This window comes from Gadus morhua, chromosome 5 (genome assembly GCF_902167405.1).
Source record: "Gadus morhua chromosome 5, gadMor3.0, whole genome shotgun sequence".
NCBI lineage: Eukaryota > Metazoa > Chordata > Actinopteri > Gadiformes > Gadidae > Gadus > Gadus morhua.
In genome coordinates, this window is record NC_044052.1 from 24,735,504 (window position 1) to 24,762,188 (window position 26,685).

Consider the following 26,685-nt stretch of genomic DNA (forward strand, 5'->3'; position numbering starts at 1 on the left):
TACAACGGGAGAGACCACAGCCCCCCCCAGGGGGTAGAACGGGAGAGACCACAGCCCCACCCAGGGGTACAACGGCTGGGAGTCTCGTCAAGACCTTCTGAAATGTCTTTAGGATATTAAGGCTGTCAAAATTGCTCAAAAATGACATTCGAATGTTCGTTTGGAAAAAAATCACGAATTCAAACTATTCGAATATCTGGTTGCCTATTTTACGCAGTTGCCGTCCATATGTCAATAATGCGACAAAACCATGGTTCAAATTAGTGGGATATATATATATCATATAAACAGCCCAGTAACGTGGAGGCCTAATCATGAAAAGCCACAACTTTGTATCGCTTGCATTTCAACCACCACACCTGCAAGCGCGCAAACTATAGTAAATCTGAAGAAGACGCCCGCTTCTGATGTTACAAAGTATGCTAGTGGTAACGTTCCTTGCTTTGCTTACCATTTATCGAGAAGGCCTATTAAAATCGATAAAGAAAAAAATGCATGTCGCCTACGTCTTCCACCATGCCAGCGAAAGGGCCAGCACTACGCACCGTTCGGATTCATGAAAAAAAACTGTCTCGGACTTTGCCGAGAACATTGCGTTATAGCAGCTTCACCAGCCAGACTACTAGCTCCCTGAGCTCTACTTCGGATGCTTATTGAATGGCATAGCCGAGCTGGAATACCTATATCCAAGTACGGAAACCCCGAGGGGATAAAATACATTCGCTCTTCACAATACTAGTCTGTTACACTTGTACCGCGGGGAGTGTTTTTTCACATTCGAATATTATGAGGGACATCGCGAACAGACAGAGGCTCATTCACAAAGCAGATAGAGGCGCTTGTACCGCGGGAGTGTTTTTTCACATTCGAATATTAAATTTTCACGTTCAAATTTGCGTTTTGGATACATTTCGAACGAATATTCGAACTTCGAATATTCGTTGACAGCCCTATAGGATATCAACCAAAACATCACAACGAAACCATCCAATAATGAATCCAATACTGCGGTGATGGGGGACGGCTCAATACAAGACACTCACTGTGCAAATAGTTCACGTTCAGTTAGCATCAAATGAGTGCCATGTCTGACTGTTCATAGCAGATCATCACCATCTAAAAACATCCTGAGTACGACAGCAAACTTTTCTATTAGTGCCTGAAGAACCCATGAATCGGTGATTAACTTGAATATCATAGCTTATCAGCAAAGCTGTGTTTTCCACCTATATTTCCATATACTTCACTTCCATGTAGTCAGATATCCAGGAATAGAGGCTTGTATCTCTGCTTTGTTTCTATTGTGGCTTGAAGTAAGGCAATTATTTGTCTTATTCTCATTTGTATGCGTACTTCTTCAGGAATCCAGCTGCCTCCGATGGAAACAGAAACTGCTCAAACCTCCAAGCACTCGAGCAGCCCAACGCCTCCCTGTTTGGTGTTCGAGTGTTGCTGAACACCACAGCTTATGACCTAAATGTATATGGTAGTTCAGCGCGGGACGTTATATGAAGTCTATCCCGGTTCCAGAGCGGGTGGTTTCTAGGAGCTCGCCGCCCGCTCGGTCTGACCGCGCCTCTCCCCGTTTGTAGCACCGCCGCTTCTGGAAAACCGCTACAACTCTGATGGATCTCCTGGTTGGAAGCGCTCCGGCTCAAAGCGCTGCCCTTTGATTTAGATTCAACAATGTAACATCACAATGCAGATTCCTTTATTGCTCCATAACCCAAACGTAAAGCAGGTCATTGGACCTGGGACCCCCACCCCCCCCCCGGGAGGTCACTGAGGAGGCTAACAGAAGCCCTGTGGGGTTTCTCCTCTCGGTGCCCACGAGGGCCTCGGGATAAAAGGAGAATGGGATGACTCGGAGCTCCTCCTTCCACCGCCTCTCCCTCTCTCTCATCTAACACTAAAGCTGCACCACGCGGCTCTGACTCAACGCAGAACCGTCCTCGCATAATAAGTGTGTGGAATAATGGTGTGAGCGTGCACGTGAACGTGTGTGTTTTAGCCCTCGCATTCATCATCCTGGCCTCGTCCTCTGATGGCACCAGGGCTCTGACCTGTACCTGACCCTGACCCCTGACCCTGACCCTGACCCCTCACTAGCCCCTGTGGACAGGGTAGAGCTCACGGCCCAAAGGGGAGGGGTTCACACGCACGTAGAAACCGAGGTGTGGCCTGTTCCGGCTACGGTGAACCCCGGATAATAACGTTTACTCCAGCTGGGACGGTGAACGTGTTTAGACTTTGTTTGGAATATGACCGATGTGTCATGATGCGTATAAAGCTTTGTATACGATGAAGGCCTCTGCACAACATGTTTGTATACTGATACACCCCCCCCACCCCCCCCACAGATCTCGGAGGACCTGGGGAAGGATGTACAGCGAGATGATCTTCGTGCACGGCTTCGTGCACTGCGACCCCCACCCCGGCAACGTGCTGGTGAGGGTCTGCCCCCACAGCAAAGAAGACGCACATCGTACTGCTGGACCACGGCCTCTACCAGGTAACCCCCCCCCCCCCCCATCAGATGAACCCTCTGCCCCCCCCCCCCCCCCCCCGAGTCCGGGCCCCCCGCTGAGTGAGCGCCGCTGGGGGATAACAAACCCTCAACAACGCGGCGCTCGCCATCAACAGCCCGGGCGGCTAAAAGCTTCTGCTCAGAGGGCTGATTGGATGTTGTGCTTAAAGAAAGAGACGGCGTCTGTGTGCACTCAACAAGGGAGGGCCTTAACAAGGGATTGTGTGAGTGCACACACACGCACGCGCTACGCGCACAACACAAGCTCTACGTATGCGTTTATTTGTTTAGTACCCAAATACAAACGCAGCCGTTCCTCTTATGATTGCAGACATTTACGCTTAATACCACGACCCGACCAACGCGACAAGGTCCTGGTCAAACACAGGTTAGCTGTACCTATACAGAGGTTCTACACACGCACGCACGCACAAGAACACACCAACACACGCACACAAAAACACAACACACTTGCACACACACAAACACACAAGACACTTGCACACACACAAAAACAAAAACACACTTGCACACACACAAACACACAGGACACTTGCACACAAACACATCCCCACTTGCACTCAACAAATGTTGGTGTTGATGTTTGATCCACTTTCCCGGCACACCAACACACACCACTCCAACACACACACAACACATACCACACCATCACACACCAACACACACACACACAACATACACCACACAACACACACACCAACACACACACACACAACATACACCACACAACACACACCAACACACACACACACCAACATACACCACACAACACACACCAACACAACACACACACACATACACCACACAACATGCACCACTCCAACACACACACACACAACATACACCACACAACACACACCAACACACACACACAACACACCACACAACACAACACCAACACACACACAACATACACCACACAACACACACCAACACACACACACACAACATACACCACACAACACACACCAACACACACACACACAACATACACCACACAACACACACAACACACAACACACACACATACAACCACACAACATGCACCACTCCAACACACACACAACACATACCACACCATCACACACCAACACACAACACACGCACACACATACACCACACAACACACAACCAACACACACACCACACACACACACAACATACACCACACAACACACACCAACACACACACCCACACACACACACAACATACACACACAACACACACCAACACACACACACACACACACACACACACAAACATACACCACACAACACACACCACACACACACACACAACATACACCACACAACACACACCAACACACACACACACAACATACACCACACAACACACACCAACACACACACACACAACATACACCACACAACACACACCAACACACACACAACACACATACACCACACAACACACACCAACACACACACACACACATACACACACAACACACACCAACACACACACACACACAACATACACCACACAACACACACCACACACACACACACAACATACACCACACAACACACACCAACACACACACACACAACATACACCACACAACACACCAACACACACACACACAACATACACCACACAACACACACCAACACACACACACACAACATACCCACACAACATGCACCACTCCAACACACACAACAACATACCACACCATCACACACCAACACACACACACACACACAACATACACACACAACACACACCAACACACACACCCACACACACACACAACATACACCACACAACACACACCAACACACACACCCACCACACACACAACATACACCACACAACACACACCAACACACACACACACAACATACCACCACACAACACACACCAACACACACACACACAACATACACCACACAACATGCACCACTCCAACACACACACAACACATACCACACCATCACACACCAACACACACACTCGCACACAACATACACCACACAACACACACCAACACACACACACACACATACACCACACAACACACACCAACACACACACACACACACAACATACACCACACAAACACACACACACACACACACACACAACATACACCACACAACACACACCACACACACACACACACACAACATACACCACACAACACACACCAACACACACACACACACACACACAACATACACCACACCAACACATACACAACATACAACACACACCAACACACACCAGCACCACGCACACACACACCTCCAACACACACACAACACCTCCACACCACACACCACACAACACACTCCACACCAACACATACACAACATACAACACACACCACACACACCACACAACACAACACACACAACACACACAACACACCACAACAACACACACACCAAAAACACACAGCACACCAACACACCCCAACAGACACACACACCAACACACACCACACCACACACACACACCACACACACCAGCAGCCAGGCCGACCGCAGCACACGTATCCGTCCTCCGTGTGTGTGTTTGAAATGGCGTGCGGGAGGCTGCTGCGGCCCACCACGCTGAGATATCAATTAGCCATCAGTGTTCTTTAATGCACTGCAGCACTACGCTATGCAAATGAAGGGGTGCTCTTTCGCTCGGGGATTGATTATGTTTGGCTTTCTTTTCCTCGCTCTGTTTTGTTCAAACTAAGAGCATGTGAGAGTGTGGGCTAATGCATTAGCAGGGGGGTCTTTCAGTGGGCCCGTGGTAGAGGAGGGTCCTACACACTGAGCACATCATTATGCAGACACAAGCGGAATACAAAGGGATTACCGGCCCCCCTCCAGAACAGCCCCGCCGTCCCCCCGCTCTCCTGAAATAAGCATGTGGCCGTTAAGTTAACAAGATTTAATCAAAGAGCGGATGGATGGTTAGCCCTTTCAGTACGCGCCATCACGTTTTCCAATTTCCTTTTTGGCGGTTAATAAAATACAATTTAAATCGGTGAATACAATTTACAACTGTTTAAGTGCAACAATAATAGCACACCATAATGCTAAATTAAAAATGAAATAGAAATGCAGTACTTGAGACACTCTTTAAGTGCATTCTCCTCGTGTTCTCTACATTTACAGCTCTACAATTAAACGGGCTTGTTGTAGAGTATGTTGTAGCACGACAGTGCTGAGTCACTGCGAGGCTGCTGTTTGTCGTCTGTTCGTGTCTCTGTTGCTGTGAGACCGAGGGCTGGGTCCAGGTTTTCTGCCAGGTTGTTTAAAACAGGATGGTCTTCTACTGTATAAAATGAATACTAATACTAAAACAAAACAAACAAAAGATCTTCCCCATTGCCCATGGGCAGTCCTAAAGTATAAAATAATTCAAAATGAAAACCTAACTTTCACCATATCTTTCCTAGACTATCCAAGCTAAGAATAAATAATACTGTACCATAGCATCGTTTGATACTTGATCCTGATTGGTCCGTCACGTTACAATAGTGTGCATTATTTTTCCATAATAGGGACACATCTCCCTTTTAACAGCTCCTAATCAGATTGCCCACCAAATCAAATCAACAAAATGTACAACAGCGGCCCAATAGAGCATTGACCAGAGGAAATAAAATGCACAGCGGAAGACCATATTTAATTACAGCATATTAAAGTTTTCGTTGAAAACCAATCTAATTATTGTAAATGTAAGTCACTAATATGCTATAGTACATCTGGAATCCACCACTCTGGGTTTCCACCTATGTTAAATAACTAGGGGTGTGACGATATTTCGTGCCAGCAATATTGCGATATTAAAACGTGACGAAATACGTTGTTGAGACGAAAAAAATGGTTTGCGATATCATTTCTTTAATTTATTTATGAACATAGGTTTGCACTTAAGAAAAAAGTGCAAACTTTTTATGTTACCATGACACATCTTGTTACAATTTCATAAGAAATGGAAACAAAGGGCAATGGCATTGTTTTGGATAGTTTGTGTCTACAATATTGTCATACATTTTCTTCATTCAAGTTTTGTTCAAAATGTCGTTATAATATCGACTCAAGAATCAATATCGTGTATATCGAATCATGAGTGATGGTTCACCCCTAGGACTAACCGTACCTTACCCCCACCTCCAGGAGCTGAGTTGATGGTCCACCCCTATGACTAACCCTACCTCCAGGAGCGTAGTGATGGGTCCACCCCCTATGACTAACCCTACCTCCAGGAGCGTAGTGATGGTCCACCCCTATGACTAACCCTACCTCCAGGAGCGTAGTGATGGTCCACCCCCTATGACTAACCGTACCTCCAGGAGCGTAGTGATGGTCCCCCCCTATGGACTAACCGTCCCTCCAGGAGCGTAGTGATGGTCCACCCCTATGACTAACCGTCCCTCCAGGAGCGTAGTGATGGTCCCCCCTATGACTAACCGTCTCTCCAGGAGCGTAGTGATGGTCCCCCCTATGACTAACCGTACCTCCAGGAGCGTATTGATGGTCCCCCCCCTAGGACTAACCGTCCCGTCCCTCCAGGAGCGTAGTGATGGTCCCCCCCTATGACTAACCGTCCCGTCCCTCCAGGAGCGTAGTGATGGTCCCCCCCTATGACTAACCGTCCCGTCCCTCCAGGAGCGTAGTGATGGTCCCCCCCTATGGACTAACCGTCCCGTCCCTCCAGGAGCGTAGTGATGGTCCCCCCCCTAGGACTACCGTCCCTCCAGGAGCTTAGTGATGGTCCCCCCCTATGACTAACCGTCCCTCCAGGAGCGTAGTGATGGTCCCCCCTATGACTAACCGTCCCGTCCCTCCAGGAGCGTAGTGATGGTCCACCCCTATGACTAACCGTCCCGTCCCTCCAGGAGCGTAGTGATGGTCCACCCCTATGACTAACCCTACCTCCAGGAGCTTAGTGATGGTCCCCCCCTATGACTAACCCTACCTCCAGGAGCGTAGTGATGGTCCCCCCCTATGACTAACCCTACCTCCAGGAGCGTAGTGATGGTCCCCCCCTATGACTAACCCTACCTCCAGGAGCGTAGTGATGGTCCACCCCTATGACTAACCGTCCCTCCAGGAGCGTAGTGATGGTCCCCCCCTATGACTAACCCTACCTCCAGGAGCGTAGTGATGGTCCACCACTATGACTAACCGTCCCGTCCCTCCAGGAGCGTAGTGATGGTCCACCCCTATGACTAACCGTCCCGTCCCTCCAGGAGCGTAGTGATGGTCCCCCCCTATGACTAACCGTCCCTCCAGGAGCGTAGTGATGGTCCCCCCCTATGACTAACCGTCCCTCCAGGAGCGTAGTGATGGTCCCCCCCTATGACCAACCATCCCGTCCCTCCAGGAGCGTAGTGATGGTCCCCCCCTATGACTAACCGTACCTCCAGGAGCTTAGTGATGGTCCCCCCCTATGACTAACCGTACCTCCAGGGAGCGTAGTGATGGTCCACCCCTAGGACTAACCGTACCTCCAGGAGCGTAGTGATGGTCCCCCCCTATGACTAACCGTACCTCCAGGAGCTTAGTGATGGTCCCCCCCTATGACTAACCGTCCCTCCAGGAGCTTAGTGATGGTCCACCCCTAGGACTAACCGTACCTCCAGGAGCGTAGTGATGGTCCCCCCCCTATGACTAACCGTACCTCCAGGAGCGTAGTGATGGTCCCCCCCTATGACTAACCGTACCTCCAGGAGCTTAGTGATGGTCCCCCCCTATGACTAACCGTACCTCCAGGGAGCGTAGTGATGGTCCACCCCTATGACTAACCGTCCCTCCAGGAGCGTAGTGATGGTCCACCCCTAGGACTAACCTTACCTCCAGGAGGCATAGTGATGGTCCACCCCTATGACTAACCGTACCTCCAGGAGCGTAGTGATGGTCCCCCCCTAGGACTAACCGTCCCGTCCCTCCAGGAGCGTAGTGATGGTCCCCCCCTATGAATAACCGTCCCGTCCCTCCAGGAGCGTAGTGATGGTCCCCCCCTATGACTAACCGTCCCTCCAGGAGCGTAGTGATGGTCCACCCCTATGACTAACCGTCCCGTCCCTCCAGGAGCGTAGTGATGGTCCCCCCCTAGGACTAACCGTCCCGTCCCTCCAGGAGCTTGCAGCCGGGCTTCCGTCTGGACTACTGCCGGCTGTGGCAGGCCCTGATCACCAGCGACATGCCCGCCGTGGAGCGCTACAGCCGCCGCCTCGGAGCCGGAGAGCTCTTCCCGCTCTTCGCCTGCATGCTCACCGCGCGCTCCTGGAACTCCGTCAACACCGGCATCACCTCCACGCCGTCACGCAGTCCGAGGTGGGTGACCCAGGCTGCTGTCAGGGGGCTAGTAGGGGGCTGCTAGGGGGCATGTGTCCCTGGTTCAGGGGGCTGTTAGGGGGCTGCTAGGGGGCTAGTAGGGGGCTAGTAGGGGGCTGCTAGGGGGCATGTGTCCCTGGTTCAGGGGGCTGTTAGGGGGCTGCTATGGGGCTGCTAGGGGGCTGTTAGGGGGCTGTCAGGGGGCTGTTAGGGGCTGTCAGGGGGCTGTTAGGGGGCTGTTAGGGGGCTAGTAGGGGGCTAGTAGGGGGCTGCTAGGGGGCATGTGTCCCTGGTTCAGGGGGCTGTTAGGGGGCTGCTAGGTGGCTGCTAGGGGGCTGTTAGGGGGCTGTCAGGGGGCTGTTAGGGGGCTGTCAGGGGGCTGTTAGGGGGCTGTTAGGGGGCTTTCAGGGGGTTGTTAGGGGGCTGTTAGGGGGCTGCTAGGGGGCTGTTAGGGGGCTAGTAGGGGGCTGTTAGGGGGCTGCTAGGGGCTGTCAGGGGGCTGCTAGGGGGCTGTTAGGGGGCTAGTAGGGGGCTGTTAGGGGGCTAGTAGGGGGCTGTTAGGGGGCTGCTAGGGGGCTGTTAGGGGGCTGCTAGGGGGCTGTTAGGGGGCTAGTATGGGGCTGTTAGGGGGCTGTTAGGGGGCATGTGTCTAACCCTAACCCTCTGCAATGATTATAATAATATAAAAAAAGGTGTCAAATAAAGTGGATAGAATATAAAGATACACGAATGTTCAACCGATAATATTAAACATACAATAACGCGGTTTGACATGAACCTGCTCACTCCCACAAACATCAGAACCACCAGAGCGCGGCCGACCGGCCGACCGCGGTCCCCACGCTGGGACCACAGGACCCCAGGCTGTGCTCAACTAGCCAGCACATGCTACAGTCAGCGTGTGGAAGTGTGTGTGTTGATGGGCACACGCGTGTTCAGCCTGGCCTACGGGGGGGGGGGGTTATAAAGGACCATCTGTTGCCTGCCAGAGATTGTGTTTATTTATACTTGTTGTGTCACCGGGCCGTAGTGCCACACTAAGGCGGCACATTGAGTCTCTGAGGGGCTGGGGGTCTGAAGAGAGGGGGGGGGGTTACAGCTGGATGTGAAGGCAGACCCAGGTCTGTGGATGACAGCCTCCTCTCCCTTTGGATGTCCTCGTCTCATGGTATCAGGGTTCTGTTTAAATGGTAATGTGGACGGGGATGTCCTCGTCTCATGGTATCAGGGTTCTGTTTAAATGGTAATGTGGACGGGGATGTCGTCGAGGAAGGTGTTTGTTGCTCTGCTCCAGAAAAAGCCTTCTATCAAACTCTCTCTTTCACACACGCATACGACAGAGCTGCTGAGGCCGTTATAGAAGAACATGTACAAGAGATCTGAAGATGGACATCCTCCCCGATTCATTTTCATAACCTCAGTATTTAAGAGTTGCCTCAGTGGTCCATGCAGTCCGAACGTCGGATTAGTCTGACTGTGTTTGGTCCAAGAGGCCCTTTTAACGTCTTCGTGTTGACCAAAAGACCGATCCAAACTAAGGCGAGTGAGCACCTGTTAAGGGACTAGGAGGCTGATGCTCCCTAACTATTGCTAAGGAGCCAAGTGAGCACCTGTTAAGGGACTAGGAGGCTGATGCACCCTAACTATTGCTAGGGAGCCAAGTGAGCACCTGTTAAGGGACTAGGAGGCTGATGCACCCTAACTATTGCTAGGGAGCCAAGTGAGCACCTGTTAAGGGACTAGGAGGCTGATGCACCCTAACTATTGCTAGGGAGCCAAGTGAGCACCTGTTAAGGGACTAGGAGGCTGATGCACCCTAACTATTGCTAGGGAGCCAAGTGAGCACCTGTTAAGGGACTAGGAGGCTGATGCACCCTAACTATTGCTAGGGAGCCAAGTGAGCACCTGTTAAGGGACTAGGAGGCTGATGCACCCTAACTATTGCGTCCCCTCGTGTCTTTAAATTAGGTGAACTAGGACTCCAGGCGTAGGGTTTCCAGGCGTGGGACTCCAGGCGTAGGGTTTCCAGGCGTAGGACTCCAGGCGTAGGTACTCCAGGCATAGGGTTTCCAGGTGTAGGGTTTCCAGGCATAGGGTTTCCAGGCGTAGGACTCCAGGCGTAGGACTCCAGGCGTAGGGACTCCAGGCGTAGGGATCCTGCGTCCCTGCCTTCGGTGTTTCTCGTTATTCAAACTAGGCTCTCCCACTGACCTTCTCCAGGTCGTCTCAAGGACAAGGCCCTTGCGATCTCACGCTCTCTCCCTGCGGTCCGTCAGCCTCCGTCCTGCTGAACGGTATAAACCACAGCCCCAATCCGCGCTGGAGGAGGACAAAGCGATGGAGACACTGAGGAACGTGAAGCGATCGGCGAACGTGTTGGTCCGCAAATAGAACCACAATGTTTAAAGATGAACAGAAGTCTGGACGGGATTAGAATCTATTTGTTCATCTTCAACCGGATTCGGCGAGAGCGAAGAGATCATGGGCTTCCGTCTGATTGGCGGATTCTATTTGAACAATGTTCGGCCGCGATGGTATTTCTGGAATCCAAACCAGCGGCCGCAGCCAGACTGGTTATCTGTGTGTTTTAAGGACCAGTGTTCCCAGAGGCCAGACTGGTTATCTGTGTGTTTTAAGGACCAGTGTTCCCAGAGGCCAGACTGGTTATCTGTGTGTTTTAAGGACCAGTGTTCCCAGAGGCCAGACTGGTTATCTGTGTGTTTTAAGGACCAGTGTTCCCAGAGGCCAGACTGGTTATCTGTGTGTATTATGGACCAGTGTTCCCAGAGGCCAGACTGGTTATCTGTGTGTTTTAAGGACCAGTGTTCCCAGAGGCCAGACTGGTTATCTGTGTGTATTATGGACCAGTGTTCCCAGAGGCCAGACTGGTTATCTGTGTGTATTATGGACCAGTGTTAGCAGAGGGCAGACTGGTTTTCTGTGTGTATTATGGACCAGTGTTCCCAGAGGCCAGACTGGTTATCTGTGTGTTTTAAGGACCAGTGTTCCCAGAGGCCAGACTGGTTATCTGTGTGTTTTAAGGACCAGTGTTCCCAGAGGCCAGACTGGTTATCTGTGTGTATTATGGACCAGTGTTCCCAGAGGCCAGACTGGTTATCTGTGTGTATTATGGACCAGTGTTCCCAGAGGCCAGACTGGTTATCTGTGTGTATTATGGACCAGTGTTGGCAGAGCTTCTCGTTCTGGGGGGGGGGGGGGGGGAGTGATATCCATTTGGTCCTGAACCAGGTCTGAGGGACGCCGTGGGACTTCCGGGTTTCCCTCGCCGGCCGTTTGGCTAACAGCGAGCGTCGGACGAGGTGATACGAGGCGGGGTGCAATCTGGTCCTCCTGGCCAATAGGAACAGGGAGGGGCGTCGCCCTGGTCCTCCTGGCCAATAGGAACAGGGAGGGGCGTCGCTCTGGTCCTCCTGGCCAATAGGAACAGGGAGGGGCATCGCCCTGGTCCTCCTGGCCAATAGGAACAGGGAGGGGCATCGCCCTGGTTCTCCTGGCCAATAGGAGCGGCCCCTGCCTGCGCTGTGACCCCTGCCTGCGCTGTGACCCCTGGATGCGCTGACCAGGACGGACTCGTCGGTCTAGCGTCGGGTTCTGATGCTCTTTAGTGTTGATACAGTAGAGGGCCGATGCTCGGCTCAGGCCTTCTGTTAACCCCCTCCAGGGCGGGGGCCAGGCGGTCTGCCTCCTCCTGGAGCCCCCGGTGAATGGAGGAGCACTCCTGCGTTAGGCCGACAGCATCAGGGCTGCTGGGGAGGGGGGGGGTCTGAAGGAGGCGTAGTTGTGTTGAAGGAGCCAGACAGCGAGGCGGAGATACAGAGGTCCTGAACCTCGCTGATACAGACGGAACGGGAGCAGAGCTGGAGAGCAGAGGATGGACAGGACAGACACTGGCCCGCTTCTGGGTTGATCTTCCTTCTTTCACATCGGCCTCACCCTTCTATCGCGTATTGAAGTGTGTGTGTGTGTGTGTGTGCGTGTGTGTGTGTGTGTGTGTGTGTGTGTGTTGTAGCATAAGACCGAGATAAAGAGTCTGTATGACTTTGTGATATCATGTGTGCTTCCCTCAATTTCTGTACAACAGAGTGCTTGTGCATGCAGTCAATGTCAGCCCCCGCCCCCTATTTGCACCTACTGCCTCCTCTGTTAGGCTTCACCTCCATGTCTCCACCACCTACTGCCTCCTCTGTTAGGCTTCACCTCCATGTCTCCACCACCTACTGCCTCCTCTGTTTGGCTTCACCTCCATGTCTCCACCACCTACTGCCTCCTCTGTTTGGCTTCACCTCCATGTCTCCACCACCTACTGCCTCCTCTGTTTGGCTTCACCTCCATGTCTCCACCACCTACTGCCTCCTCTGTTTGGCTTCACCTCCATGTCTCCACCACCTACTGCCTTCTCTGTTAGGCTTCACCTCCATGTCTCCACCACCTACTGCCTCCTCTGTTAGGCTTCACCTCCATGTCTCCACCACCTACTGCCTCCTCTGTTTGGCTTCACCTCCATGTCTCCACCACCTACTGCCTCCTCTGTTTGGCTTCACCTCCATGTCTCCACCACCTACTGCCTCCTCTGTTTGCTTCACCTCCATGTCTCCACCACCTACTGCCTCCTCTGTTTGGCTTCACCTCCATGTCTCCACCACCTACTGCCTCCTCTGTTTGGCTTCACCTCCATGTCTCCACCACCTACTGCCTCCTCTGTTTGGCTTCACCTCCATGTCTCCACCACCTACTGCCTCCTCTGTTTGGCTTCACCTCCATGTCTCCCCTGTTCTGACCTCCTTCCATCTTAAGCCTTGTTTCGGCCGCAGTTAAGGATCCATTTTGGGAACCTTTGGAGGAACCGGGGTCTAAAATAAGTTCCAGGGACATTATTTGACCCCCTAATACGCCCCTTTCTAAATGTAGAGGAACTTTGGGGTGGGCCTTGCAGCACTGAACACCTCTGATTGGCTGAGTACTCTACGCTTTATATTTGGTCTTCAGCCAATCACACACTGATACTCCTATTGTATCCATAATGGTATGCTACACTTATAGTTCTACAACTATCGCTACCTGTTATATCTATCGATCATTGATCTGGATAGCAGTCGGTGTAACAAGCCGATTTATTTGTGGAACGTGAATATAGCTTGCTTTTGATATCACAACGTGTGCAGTCTTGTTTGGTACCGACTTCCTATGAAAGAGTCATAAGCCTTCTTTTAGTTATCCAACAGGGAAACTAACTAATTTTTGTGACGTAACTGAGTGAATGGTTGAGGGAATTTTGTTGGTATGTTTCTTTATTTTATTTTTCGTAAGATCCTCTTACCAAATGTGCCAAGTGTATTTTAGTAAGGGTGTTCATTTACTACACACATAACACACACTCTTTATAAAACACTATCCAGCTTGCCAAGTTTGCTTTAATGGAGTGTTATGACCAGAATTTTCAAACAGGCTTTTCTATACTAGCGGCCATATCATACATCAACAGTTCAGAACTATTATATTACGAGTCCCATTCACTGTCATCAATCAACTGTCGACCTGTTTATCACTTGTTGTCATGGCCATGAATGACGCTCAATTATCCAAACATCTGAATAAACAGTCAGCACCTTTTTCAGATGCAGAGGAAATCGTTGGTTAACCATTTTTATTTCCTAACAAAGCCAGTTGTACATATAGTACACAGGAACATGACTTTTGACATTGAAGTATTCATAAAAGACTGCACTTTTATCATGGAGGTGCAATAGCAAATCACCATGTTTGGTCTGTTGACATCATCAAACCAAACCTAATAACAATGGATGGCAGCCATTGCTCTTCTATTTGTTCAGCAAATAGAATAACATTCTGGGACAGTCTCCTTCTGTCCATTGACCCTGTTAAATAAATAAATACATTCAATTAATACCTGTTTAGACCTCACATGACCTGGGATCAGCCTTCACTGGAGTTGAGGTGGATCAATTTATGCAGCATTTTGTTGAAAAGTAGAAGAAAAAAGTTCATTATAACACAAAGAGCAAATGCATCATCACAAACACACACACACACACACACACACACACACACACAACACACACACACAAATGAGTTCAAATTGTACAGCACTATCCCAATGAATTTTGCAGTACTGTGTCGTTTAAAAAGACTGTAATGAAAAGGCATTTTTTTGTTCATAACCAATCATGTGGTATGTTCTTGTATTTTTTTATAATAATTTCTTCTAATAGATCTGCTCCTTTGTATTCTTTGTCTTTTATCTCCCCTCTTTCGCAGCCTTATGTTACTCAGAGTAACACATTGCACATTTCATTAGGGACTTTTGTCTTAAGTGCGTGTGCATGTATTTAAGTGGTTTTTAGTACAGCTTCTATCAGTATGCACATGTTCCGCGTGTCTCAGAAAGGCAACTGTTCACACGCACGCACGCACGCACGCATCCGTAATATCATTTTCTTTCATTCTACGCATATTTTGCAGGCGATTGCCCACTTGCTGATGCAACAAATCATCTACAAAAAGGTCACAGTGAAACAATTAATACTGTTTATTTGTTCTGTTCCATCTGGATGTCAGGGACAATCGTTATAAAACCACACGAGGTCAGGGTTGGTGCCATCTTAGCACTGACCCACTGTACTGAAGAACACATGGGAACCACTTCGGAAAGAGGCTTTGAGCAACAGACAGCGTGCTCATGCATGTATCAAACAAGATGCTGTATCACAAGAGAGCAGCATGGTCCCATTCGTAAAGATAAGCAAATGAGAGGCATGTTGTGACACAGAGGCTTCAGATCACACACGCACGTACACAGACACCTACACACACACACACACACACACACACACACACACACACACACACAACACATGTTCACACACACATACCACACACACGTACACAGACACACACACAGTCACACACACACACACACACACACACACACACACACACACACGTACACAGACACACATGTTCACACGCACATACACATACACAGACACAGTAACCATCTTTGGCCCTCTGGGGCCATAGTTTGCCACCAGTGCCGTATCTGACCAATGTCAGATTGTTACTGATGCCAACACCAAGGACATTTTGAGAATTGTGGGTATTGTAGGCACACATGAACCAGCAACAGGCCTCGTCTGTTCAGCTTTTAAATATTACCTATTATTATATTATCTCTTAAAACTAAGTAGCAGTGTTGTCTTGCCACATTATGCAGCAGTATTCATATTGGCCATATCCATAATAGCACAAAGCCTTCGCAGACGCCTCTCCCCAGCACACGGCTGTATTTATTGAACATGTAATGCCAAGTCAATTAGAATTACAATAACAAAATGTCAGTCAAGCCACTTGCTCAACAGTTAACCGGACCAATTACAACGCAGAGAATGGAACCGCCCTGAATCCAGGAGCCACGTGGAAGAACGCAGAGCGAGATGTTGAACAGCGCCATTGTCTCTGCCCCATTGTCTGTCTCTCTCTTTCTCTCTCTCCCTCTCCCTCTCCCTCTCTCTCTCTCTCCTCTCCTCTCTCTCATCTCTACCTCTCACTCTCTCTGCCTGCTAATGCCTTCCTCGCTCGCGACACAAAGCCATTCCACCGACTGTAAAACATGAGGGGGGAAAAAAAATGCTCTCCTTGCAGCGCGCTATTCTCATCAAGTGTCGCCTTTGTATTACCTTTTTTTCATTTTAACATATTCTAGCTGATGCTATTAAAAGCTAATTACATATCTCCCCCCCCCCCCGTTTCCATGACAGTCGTAAGGCTGCAGCCGATGTGAGTCCCGTAGTGCTGCTCACTGCGGTCGGTCCGTTCATCGACTCTGTCCTCTCTCTCTGTCTCTGTCTCTGTCTCTGTCTCTGTCTCTCTCTCTCTCTCTCTCTCGCTCTATCTCTCTCCTGTGTCTCTGTCTCTGTCTCTCTCTCTCTCTGTCTCTCTCATCTCTCTCTCTGTCTCCTCTCCACTCACTCTCTCTCTCTCTCTCTCTCTCTCTCTCTCTCTCTCTCTCTCTCTCTCTCTCTCTCTCTCTCTCCCTGTCTCTCTCTCTCTCTCTCTCTCTCTCTCTCTCTCTCTCTCTCTCTCTCTCTCTCTCTCTCTCTCTCTCTCCTGTCTCCCTGTCTCTCTGTCTCTCTGTCTCTCTGTCTCTCTCTCTCTCTCTCTCTCTCTCTCTCTCTCTCTACACTGTGAGCTGTACGGGGTAATGCTCGACCACTGCTAGAATAACCATCGCAAACCTGTTGTTCTGATGCAGCGCTTTAAGACACAGCCTTGGACTGACTGTTCCATGATTTAAGACACACACACACACACACACACACACACACACACACACACACACACACACACACACACACACACACACACACACACACACACTAGTTCTACAGGTTGACGACCCTTCTACAGTGTCAGAGATCTGTTTCAGAGCTCATAATTGTCTCTGTTTTATGTTAGACAAGGCCTGTGTTCAACAATGAATTCACATCTTCCCAATACCTTGATTTGATTGTCTTGTCTCTGCAGAGTGCAGGTAAGGTTTAAGATTGGTTTAGTGTTTTCTGTTTGTAGCCTGCTCCCTTTCTAGACGGCCCTTGGTATGTAACAGACTTCTGTTTGTACCATAGAACTTATTAAGGCCATGTAGGCAATTTGGGTGAGACCTTGTTAAGCATTGCTAAGGGGCACTCAGGACAAAGGTACCTTAAGTATACGGCACGAGAGAACCACACTTCCATCTGCAAGAAAGCACTTCCACACACACACCCACAGACACGCACACCCACCCAACCACACACAGTGACAGACCTAGCTAATGGTGTAATTTAGTCGTGTTTACCTCTAGTGGGGAGAGGTCTTTGATGTGGAGTACGGCTGTACGGCGAGGTTGAAATGGACAGACAAACAGTCGCCACATCAAAGACACACTGACCTGGCCACAGTATCGTCACCATGGAGACCAGCTACACTCTCCTTCTGCTCGTATTCTGAGAATTGTTGTCTTGTTTACCCTCCAATCTCTATGCAATCTACCTAATTACCATTTCTGCGTCAGTTTTGTCCCGTTAGGATTTCCCTCCAAATTCCTTTCCATCTGTCCTCCGTCCATTCTGTACATCCGTTCCATGGACGTACATCACGTGTCTATGCAAAGACAACATGGTACAACTAATCATCACAGAGACAACACACCTACTCGTCACAGAGACAACATGATACACCTACTCATCACAGAGACAACACACCTACTCATCACAGAGGACAACATGATACACCTACTCATCACAGAGACAACACACTACTCATCACAGAGACAACATGATACACCTACTCATCACAGAGACAACACACCTACTCGTCACAGAGACAGATCCCTAGAAGCTCCTGTGGCAGCCCCGTCTCCACTGGCCCTGAAGTCGATATTCCGGGCTCCAGATCACCTTGTGTCGCTGCGCCGTCTTCATGCATGAAGCGCACGGCGGAATAATGTGTGGTGGGCCACGCCGTAGCTCTTCGTAGTAAATAAGCTGTCCGGACGTCCACACGCGACGCACAGCAAGCAAGCAGTCGGACAGCCGAGTTTAATTCAATGCGCGTTCACATCCTAATGCGTTTCATAAATCCACCGCGGGGACGTTTAATGTGTGTATAAATTATCCAATGAGGGGCAGAGCTGTCCCATGAATCAAAGGGTTTGGGGCCGACGCTATGCGCGGTGGTTTATGGGGGGGCGGGGGCTAATTGCTCATGCTGCCATGTTTTCTGTATGAGTGATGAGGCAGTAGGGAGGTGGAACTGCCTCCCTGAGGGCCAGTACCTGCAGTACACCACGCCATGCACTGTGTTGGGTTGGGATTAGAGGGAAACTGCCGAAGTGAACTGAAAGACATTTAGGATTACGCTGAGGATTTAGGTGAGAGTGGAAGGCCGTATGATTGAGCTCTGTTTATATGTTTTGTCAAAGGAGAACAGCTGAAACAATCCTGAAGTTGTCCTTAAAAGACGCCACGAAATCAGTCTACGGTTTCCACGGCGCTCCTGCGGCTAGCGGGAACAGACACATCCTCAGAACACATCCATGTGCACTCATTGTATGTTGAAACACATCCTCAGAACACATCCATGTGCACTCATTGTATGTTGAAACACATCCTCAGAACACATCCATGTGCACTCATTGTATGTTGAAACACATCCTCAGAACACATCCATGTGCACTCATTGTATGTTGAAACACATCCTCAGAACACATCCTCTTCACTCATTGTATGTTGGCACACATCCTCAGAACACACCCTATTCACTCATTGTATGTTGAAACACATCCTCAGAACACATCCATGTGCACTCATTGTATGTTAAAGCACATCCTCAGAACACATCCTCTTCACTCATTGTATGTTGAAACACATCCTCAGAACACATCCTCTTCACTCATTGTATGTTGAAACACATCCTCAGAACACATCCATGTGCACTCATTGTATGTGAAACACATCCTCAGAACACATCCTCTGCACTCATTGTATGTTGAAACACATCCTCGGAACACATCCTCTGCACTCATTGTATGTTGAAACACATCCTCAGAACACATCCACCTGTACTCATTGTATGTTGTGTTACACAGGTATTGAATAAAGGCCATTTCACGTTGCCTTTAAAAGGAGATGAGATAGAGGTTGTCTTTAAGTTCTGTCGCCGTACACATCTTTAAATGTCTGCACACATGAACAGCACGTCTAAAGGGGTATTGTTCAGGTCTGAGCCAGGTGACGGGGGGGGTTGTGTTCACTCCCGCTGCGGTGCAGTAGCTGTCCTGCCGGCTCGGGTTGGCGCGGGGGGGGGGTGCGTTCAAACAAAGAGAGAGAGGTACAGGATGGTCAGTATTGTTTATTTGTAAAACATTCAGTCAAAGGATGTGATTTTATTGATACAATCTTTGAATCCCTATCAATTAGCATTGACTACAAATATGTCCAGTTTTTTTTTACTTACTAACTAGTTAAAGTGTTAAACATTGCTTCTTTATTTAAAGTGTACCGAACACGGTTGCTGATTGTCAGCCATGGTCTCACGGCCTCCGGTTCGGATCCACGTGGTGATGTCAAAATGCAAAAGGCTCCCGACAGATATTAACATTTTGACAATGTTTAAAATGTTGACAGGAACTCGACTGCTATAGACAAATACAAGCTTGGACCAAAGTTTAAATGGCTTACAATCAGGAATGTTACGTTTGTTTTGGGTTTTATGCCTTCTACTCCATTTATATATGGAAAACCAAATGTTTGGTTCTTTTGTGGTAATAATGACAGTAATCATTTTCTGAGGTGTTAAATGAGCATTGCAAAACTAGCATTCGAAGAATATTAGAATTTCCTGGGACATTTCACTCTACAAAGTTACACAATGACCTATAAAATAGAACAGTTTTCTGCAGACACAACATACCAAAGAGAAACAATCTGGGTCATGTATGTATATGTATGTAATATATAACCCTCATAATAATGAGTAATATAATAATTTAGATAATAATAATAACTAGAACTGCAAGCAGTTATGCAGGGGTCCAAGAAGTGTGCATTTCGCCGGCACAACGCGACAAGAAATGTGCGTTTCGCCGGCACAACGCGAAGCATGTGTTCAAAACGCTACCCTGAACCTGTGGATACCAAAGGATTTGAACTGTGGTAGGAGTAGCGAGAAGTCAGTGTAGCGTTTTCGAGGCTAAATTTTGTAGAAGATATACTATTTCCTCGTTTATTGCGCCCCCTAATGGCGAATTTTTCGGATTTTTTTATTGAACGACATTAAGGTTAACACCAACATGTCTGTAAAATTTGGACTCGATCCGATGTCTAATTTTGGATTTCTTTGGATTTTTGATATTCCACGTCTAATTTAGCTAATAAATCAATATTCAAAACGCTACCGTTTCGTCGTCAAAGGTCGCATCAAAAAAGTGTTTCATGCATTCTTTGCGTGTGCATCTGAAGATGTCGTGCGCAAAGTTTGGTGTCGATTGGTCCAAAAAAATTATGGACGCAAATGGGCGTGGCCTATGCCAAAAGATGCAGCAGACTCCAGTGAATCTGTGTGTACAAGGTTTTGAATGTGGGAGGTTCGGTGTGGGAGTTATAGCCCCGAACGCGTCTTTCCTTTGTATAGCGCCACCTAGTGACCGCCGTGTATGGATTTGTTATCTGAGTAGCGGTGCCGGACCTGGTTTCTAGTCATGCAATTGGCGTGTCGGCACCATTTACGGTTTTGGCTGTGGGCCCACTTCTAGGGGGAGGTAGTATAAAAATAAAAAAAATCCTTACAAAAACAATAGGGATCCAACCTGTTGGCTTGGACCCCTAATTATTGCACCTATATAGCATTTTTCAAAGCACTGAAAGCTGAGTTTGGTGGAAGGGCCGTGACAACCACCCTGTGGCGTCTCTGAACCAAATCAAATCAACTCTTTACCAGAGTGCTCTCCGCCAGAGGGAAGGGGTGTAGACAAGATGACTACGGCCTTTAACTCCTAACTGCTGCAGGATGATATGTGTTTTAGATAGGACTGGAATCAGAAGCAGTGACACCAAATCGCAGAGATCATCTCCCTTCTGCCTGAATGACCTTCTCCAAAATGAGCCACAATTAGAAACAATGAGAGGAGAGACATCTTGCTCCCTGGCTTCGGTCGATGTGGTTCAGCCTCATTCACAGAGCGGAGTCACAGAGCGGCAGGTCAATCAAACCCTGAACACAATGGACTGAAACGCAGAGGAGAACTGGAACCAGAGCAGACACTAGCACAGGGCGAGAGACAATGGAGGACAGTGACTCAGCATCTCTCTCTCTCTCTCTCTATCTCTGATCGATCCTCAGCTCTACAACATGAACATTGTAACTGTGTATTACTTTGATTGCGGGGTGTAGTCCTATCACAATCAGGAGGTCTGATCTCTGGGGTGAACCCCATGGACTAACCCCCTGTACCGTGTGTTCCCCTGGCCTCCTGAATGGACAGGATGTGGAGATCCGCACCAACGTGTCGCAGTACCTGCCCCAGATCAGCGAGCTGCTCAACAGAGTGCCGCGCCAGATGCTGCTGCTGCTGAAGACCAACGACCTGCTGCGCGGCATCGAGGCCGCGCTGCAGACCCGCGCCGCCTCCTCCTCCTTCCTCAACATGTCCCGCTGCTGCGTCCGCGCCCTGGCCAGGTATACCTCCACCCTCCGTACACCTCCACCCTCCGTACACCTCCACCCTCCGTACACCTCCACCCTCCACCTCCGTACACCTCCACCCTCCGTACACCTCCACCCTCCGTACACCTCCACCCTCCATACACCTCCACCCTCCACCTCCGTACACCTCCACCCTCCGTACACCTCCACCCTCCATACACCTCCACCCTCCACCTCCGTACACCTCCACCCTCCGTACACCTCCACCCTCCACCTCCGTACGACTCCAACCTCCACCTCCATACACCTCCACCCTCCGTGCACCTCCACCCTCCACCTCCGTACACCTCCACCCTCCGTACACCTCCACCTCCGTACACCTCCACCCTCCACCTCCGTACACCTCCACCCTCCATACACCTCTACCCTCCATACACCTCCACCCTCCGTACACCTCCACCCTCCGTACACCTCCACCCTCCACACACCTCCCCCCTCCACCTCCGTACACCTCCACCCTCCATATACCTCCACCCTCCACCTCCGTACGACTCCAACCTCCACCTCCATACACCTCCACCCTCCACCTCCACCCTCCACCTCCGTACACCTCCACCCTCCACCTCCGTAAACTTCCACCTCTCCCCTTCACCCTTCACCCTCCCCTCTCCACCTCCCCTTTCCACCCTCCACCCTCCCCTCCAGCCTGTCCCCGGTCTGACCCAGTTTGCACACACACTCATTTCCATGTCCTGGCGGATCAGCCAGGTTATGCGGGGTGTCTGACAGCAGAGAGCCGTCCGAGTGAGTTGAACACATCATCAGTTAACAGACGGCGGCGACCCCGCCAGCCCACCCTCCCCTCTCCTCCCTCCTCTCCTCCCCTCCCCTCCCCTCCCCTCCCCTCCCCTCCCCTCCCCTCCTCTCCTCCCTCCTCCTCTCTCCTCCTCCCCTCCCCTCCCCTCCCCTCCCCTCCCCTCCCCTCCTCTCCTCTCCTCTTCTCCCCTCTCTCCCCTCCCCTCCCCTCCCCTCCTCTCCCCTCCCCCCCCCCCCCTCCCCTCCCCTCCCCCTCCTCTCCCCTCCCCTCCTCCTCTCCCCTCCCCTCCTCTCCTCCCTCCTCCTCTCTCCTCCTCCCCCTCCCCTCCCCTCCCCTCCCCTCCTCTCCTCTCCTCTCCCCTCCTCCCCTCCTCTCCTCTCCTCCCCTCCCTCCTCCTCTCCCCCCCTCCTCTCCTCTCCTCTCTCCGCTCTCCTCTCCTCTCTCCTCTCCTCTCCTCTCCTCTCCTCTCCTCTCTCCTCTCCTCTCCTCAGCTCCTCTCCTAGCTGCTGGCCGTCCCCTCGGAGATCAACCTCTCCGTTTTGATCCGTCATATCTTGATATAATTTGATTTGTCATATATTTATATATTTTGATCTGTCATATATTTATTATATTTCGATTCGTCCTCTATATATATTTTTATTTAACGTCGTATTCTTTCATTAAAAGGTGTTATTCAAAAAGAAAATGTATATTTTTTTGTATTTTTTTCTTAGAATTTGTTCAGTGAGATATTGGTCTCTGCTGCTAATCTCAAATCATTTAAATCGTGGCCCGAGAGTTATAAGGGCACTCTGTGGACTGCTGAAGGTTTAAAAGTGTCTCAATCAGGATCCAGTGATGTAAAGATTCATAGATTTAACTAGAAATGTGTAATCACCGCCTGGTGCACCAACGTTTGTTCTGTTTAAATGTAGATGGGAGAAGAGACTTCGAGGTAAATGTATCTTCTGTCAAAAGCTCTTTTATTAATTTGTTTGTTTATGATAATAACTGACATCCGTATATGATGGTTATTGTCTCAACCCACAGAGCTCGCCCTCCAGCTATCTGAAAGCGCTGCCTCTTGCAGGGCTGCAGTTCACCAACCGGCCTACAGGGGCCAGTAGTGAGAAGGAATTTGGTTTCTTACCCACAGCACCTTTAACATCGTATCTTTCATCCTTTTCTTCATGCAGGCACAGGAGGAGCAAGGCTAGCTCCCGGACGCGGCGTCTGCGGATCTCAGTGGGCGAGGTGCTGGGGCTGTGGCGGCTGGGTCTGTACGAGGTGTACCTCCAGGTCAAAGGTCACCCAATGGCTCGCTGGCTGTGGGCCTTGCTCGGCTGCCTGGGCTAGTCATCAGCCTGGAGATGGACACACACACACACACACACACACACACACACACACACACACACACACACACACACACACACACAGATATGTAAATATCTAAATTATATTATTCTTACTTTTATTCATTAGTCCAAATCGCACATTGAGCTGTCAACATCTTGGCTGAAGACCCCTGGGAATATAAACAGAAGGACAGAAGGCAGCCATAGGTATTATTATTGAAATTCAACCAGATGTTAAGTTGACCAAGACATCAGTCAATCATAACCAGTCACGCAGGCAGGCAGACATATGGCAGCAGTCAGTCAAATGAGACGTTTACCGGGAGAAACTAAATTGGCCTCAGTCCAGCACCGGCATGCAGGCTGGGACTCAGTCAGTCCAACCCCACCAACAGACTGACAGACGGACAGACGGACAGACGGGTGGTGCAGCCAGTTAGACGTACTGATGTAGGTTGAGATGCAGGAAGCCATACGGAGGAGTAATTGTTTCTCTGAACTTTCCGTTGCCTTTGCGGCCTCTACCTTTTGGTATTTATCTTGGGAAGCAAGTAAGTTAGTTAAATTAAGTTGAGTTATCCTTTATTGTCCCTCTTTAAGTAGCACGATGAGGTAACGTTGATCGGTTAATGGACGGCTGACTCTAGCCATGACTCTTAAGTTAAGTTTCCTCTCCGTTTACGGAGAGTCACGGAGGCCAAACCTCAGCACTCCGTCACCAGGATCAGCTGCTGGTTGGGCACCGGCCTTAACGGTTGGACAATCTGTACTTCCAGCAAGGATGAAGACAGAAACTTATTTTATATTTCCATTGAAAGAAGATGTTGTGGAAACTAATGGATCCCGGCTCCCACGGAGAGTGGTTATTATGGGCTATAATACCTCATAACATGGCTTTCGGCCATTTTTTCATGGATTTCACTCAAGGCATGTACTCTGGATTATCCATCTGTCTTTTTATAATTTCGTCGTGTGCTTATTTTGGGACCAGTTGAGTTCTATCTTGTTGGCCAAATACGTTGAAGATTAATGCACGTGTGGTTTTCCCTCCAGCGTATGTCCAGGTGTTTCTATCAATGCAGAGAAGCGTCATCACGCCACTCTCAGTATTGTACTCCTCTGTTCTTCAGTGTTGTCTTTTTTGAGATTTTAAAACATCTCATCTATCTCTTGCTGTGCAATCTCCCGCTGGAACCTGGGGCCAATTAACGCTGCTTTCATTCATCATACTGCTTTTATGTGGTTCATTTCATTTACAGATGAAAACTGCTTGATAAACACTGTGCACCATGTTGGGGTTGGGGTCTAATACTTGATTTCTTTGTGGGCCCAAATTAGTATTTGTGGTTATGAAGAGTTATGAGATTAGCCTTATGCAGTCCTGTGATGTGTTTCATTTGTTTTCTCTTACAGTTTATTGTTGTCTGTGAACTGAAGCCACTGCTGTAATTATTAAAGAATAACTTTTCAACCTAGATCCTATTTCCCCTCATGTTGGGTCTAAGTGACTAATGCACACAACAATTTCTGAAATGGTTTGTTGAGCGAGAGAGCTTCAACCTACAGACGGGGCTGTCATGTGATCCTATGAGGCCAATGTCGCACATCCTCTGCCTGCTGTTCCACTGACATTGCGCAAATACAACGCGATAATAATGACAACAAAGACAAGCCTTCAAAACTTCTCCTTGAGAGAGACTTGACAATGACAAAGCGACCTGAAAATGAAAGTGAAAAAGAAAAATAGTTGTATTTCTCTGGAGGGATCCTTCCCTAATATTGTCTGACATAATAACAATCGGAGAGCAGCAAAAATAAGCACTTCTAGAGGACTCCCATTGTCGGGGGCTGGTAGCTCATCGGGTTACAATGCAGCCCTGCATTAGTCACACAAACACCCAAAACCATGGAGAGACAGGGTCGAGGTTGAAAAACCCCAAGGTCATGCTTTAACAGAATGGCATGTGAACATGAAGTGGCATTTTAATCATGGGAGATGCAATAGATTAAAGTTTTCTACGTGAGATCACACTTATTTTCATCAGTTCTCGGTTCCATTCCTTCAATTTGAATGTGGAGGGCAAATGCTGTCTATTAAATATAATCGAAAAGCCAAACGGTAGTGTCTTGAAATAAAGATTTTACATTGCCAAAGACCTGACTGAACTTATTTCACAGTCTGTCTTTCAGCCTATATGTATGGTCATTTAGAAAAGGACACTTCTAATCTTGGCTAGTCGCAAAAGTCAACAGACCTCATCCCTGATCAGAGTCATGGCCACCGGCCGGCATCAGGTCAAAGGCCTCCATGACTGGATGCTGCCACAGCGATCAGATTCCTGTGTCGGTTCCATAAAACCAGTCTGAACTGGTCAGGACAGCAACGTCAAACACTAACTCCTTGCAGTGGGAACATTGGCTGGGCTTGCGTTCCACATCTGACCCTGGAC

General features: G+C 49.2%; 1 protein-coding gene across 1 annotated transcript in view; it reads left to right on the forward strand.

The window, feature by feature from the left end:
- adck1 (aarF domain containing kinase 1) overlaps window positions 1-26,389 on the forward strand; it is a 71,459-nt gene extending 45,070 nt beyond the window's left edge. Inside the window, 6 exon segments of the mRNA XM_030356056.1 lie at window positions 2,361-2,469; window positions 2,471-2,512; window positions 8,294-8,298; window positions 8,660-8,876; window positions 21,918-22,111; window positions 24,074-26,389. Of these exon segments, the coding sequence (XP_030211916.1) occupies window positions 2,361-2,469; window positions 2,471-2,512; window positions 8,294-8,298; window positions 8,660-8,876; window positions 21,918-22,111; window positions 24,074-24,233 (727 nt within the window). The 3' untranslated portion in view covers window positions 24,234-26,389.
- The last annotated feature ends 296 nt before the right edge of the window (window positions 26,390-26,685 follow it).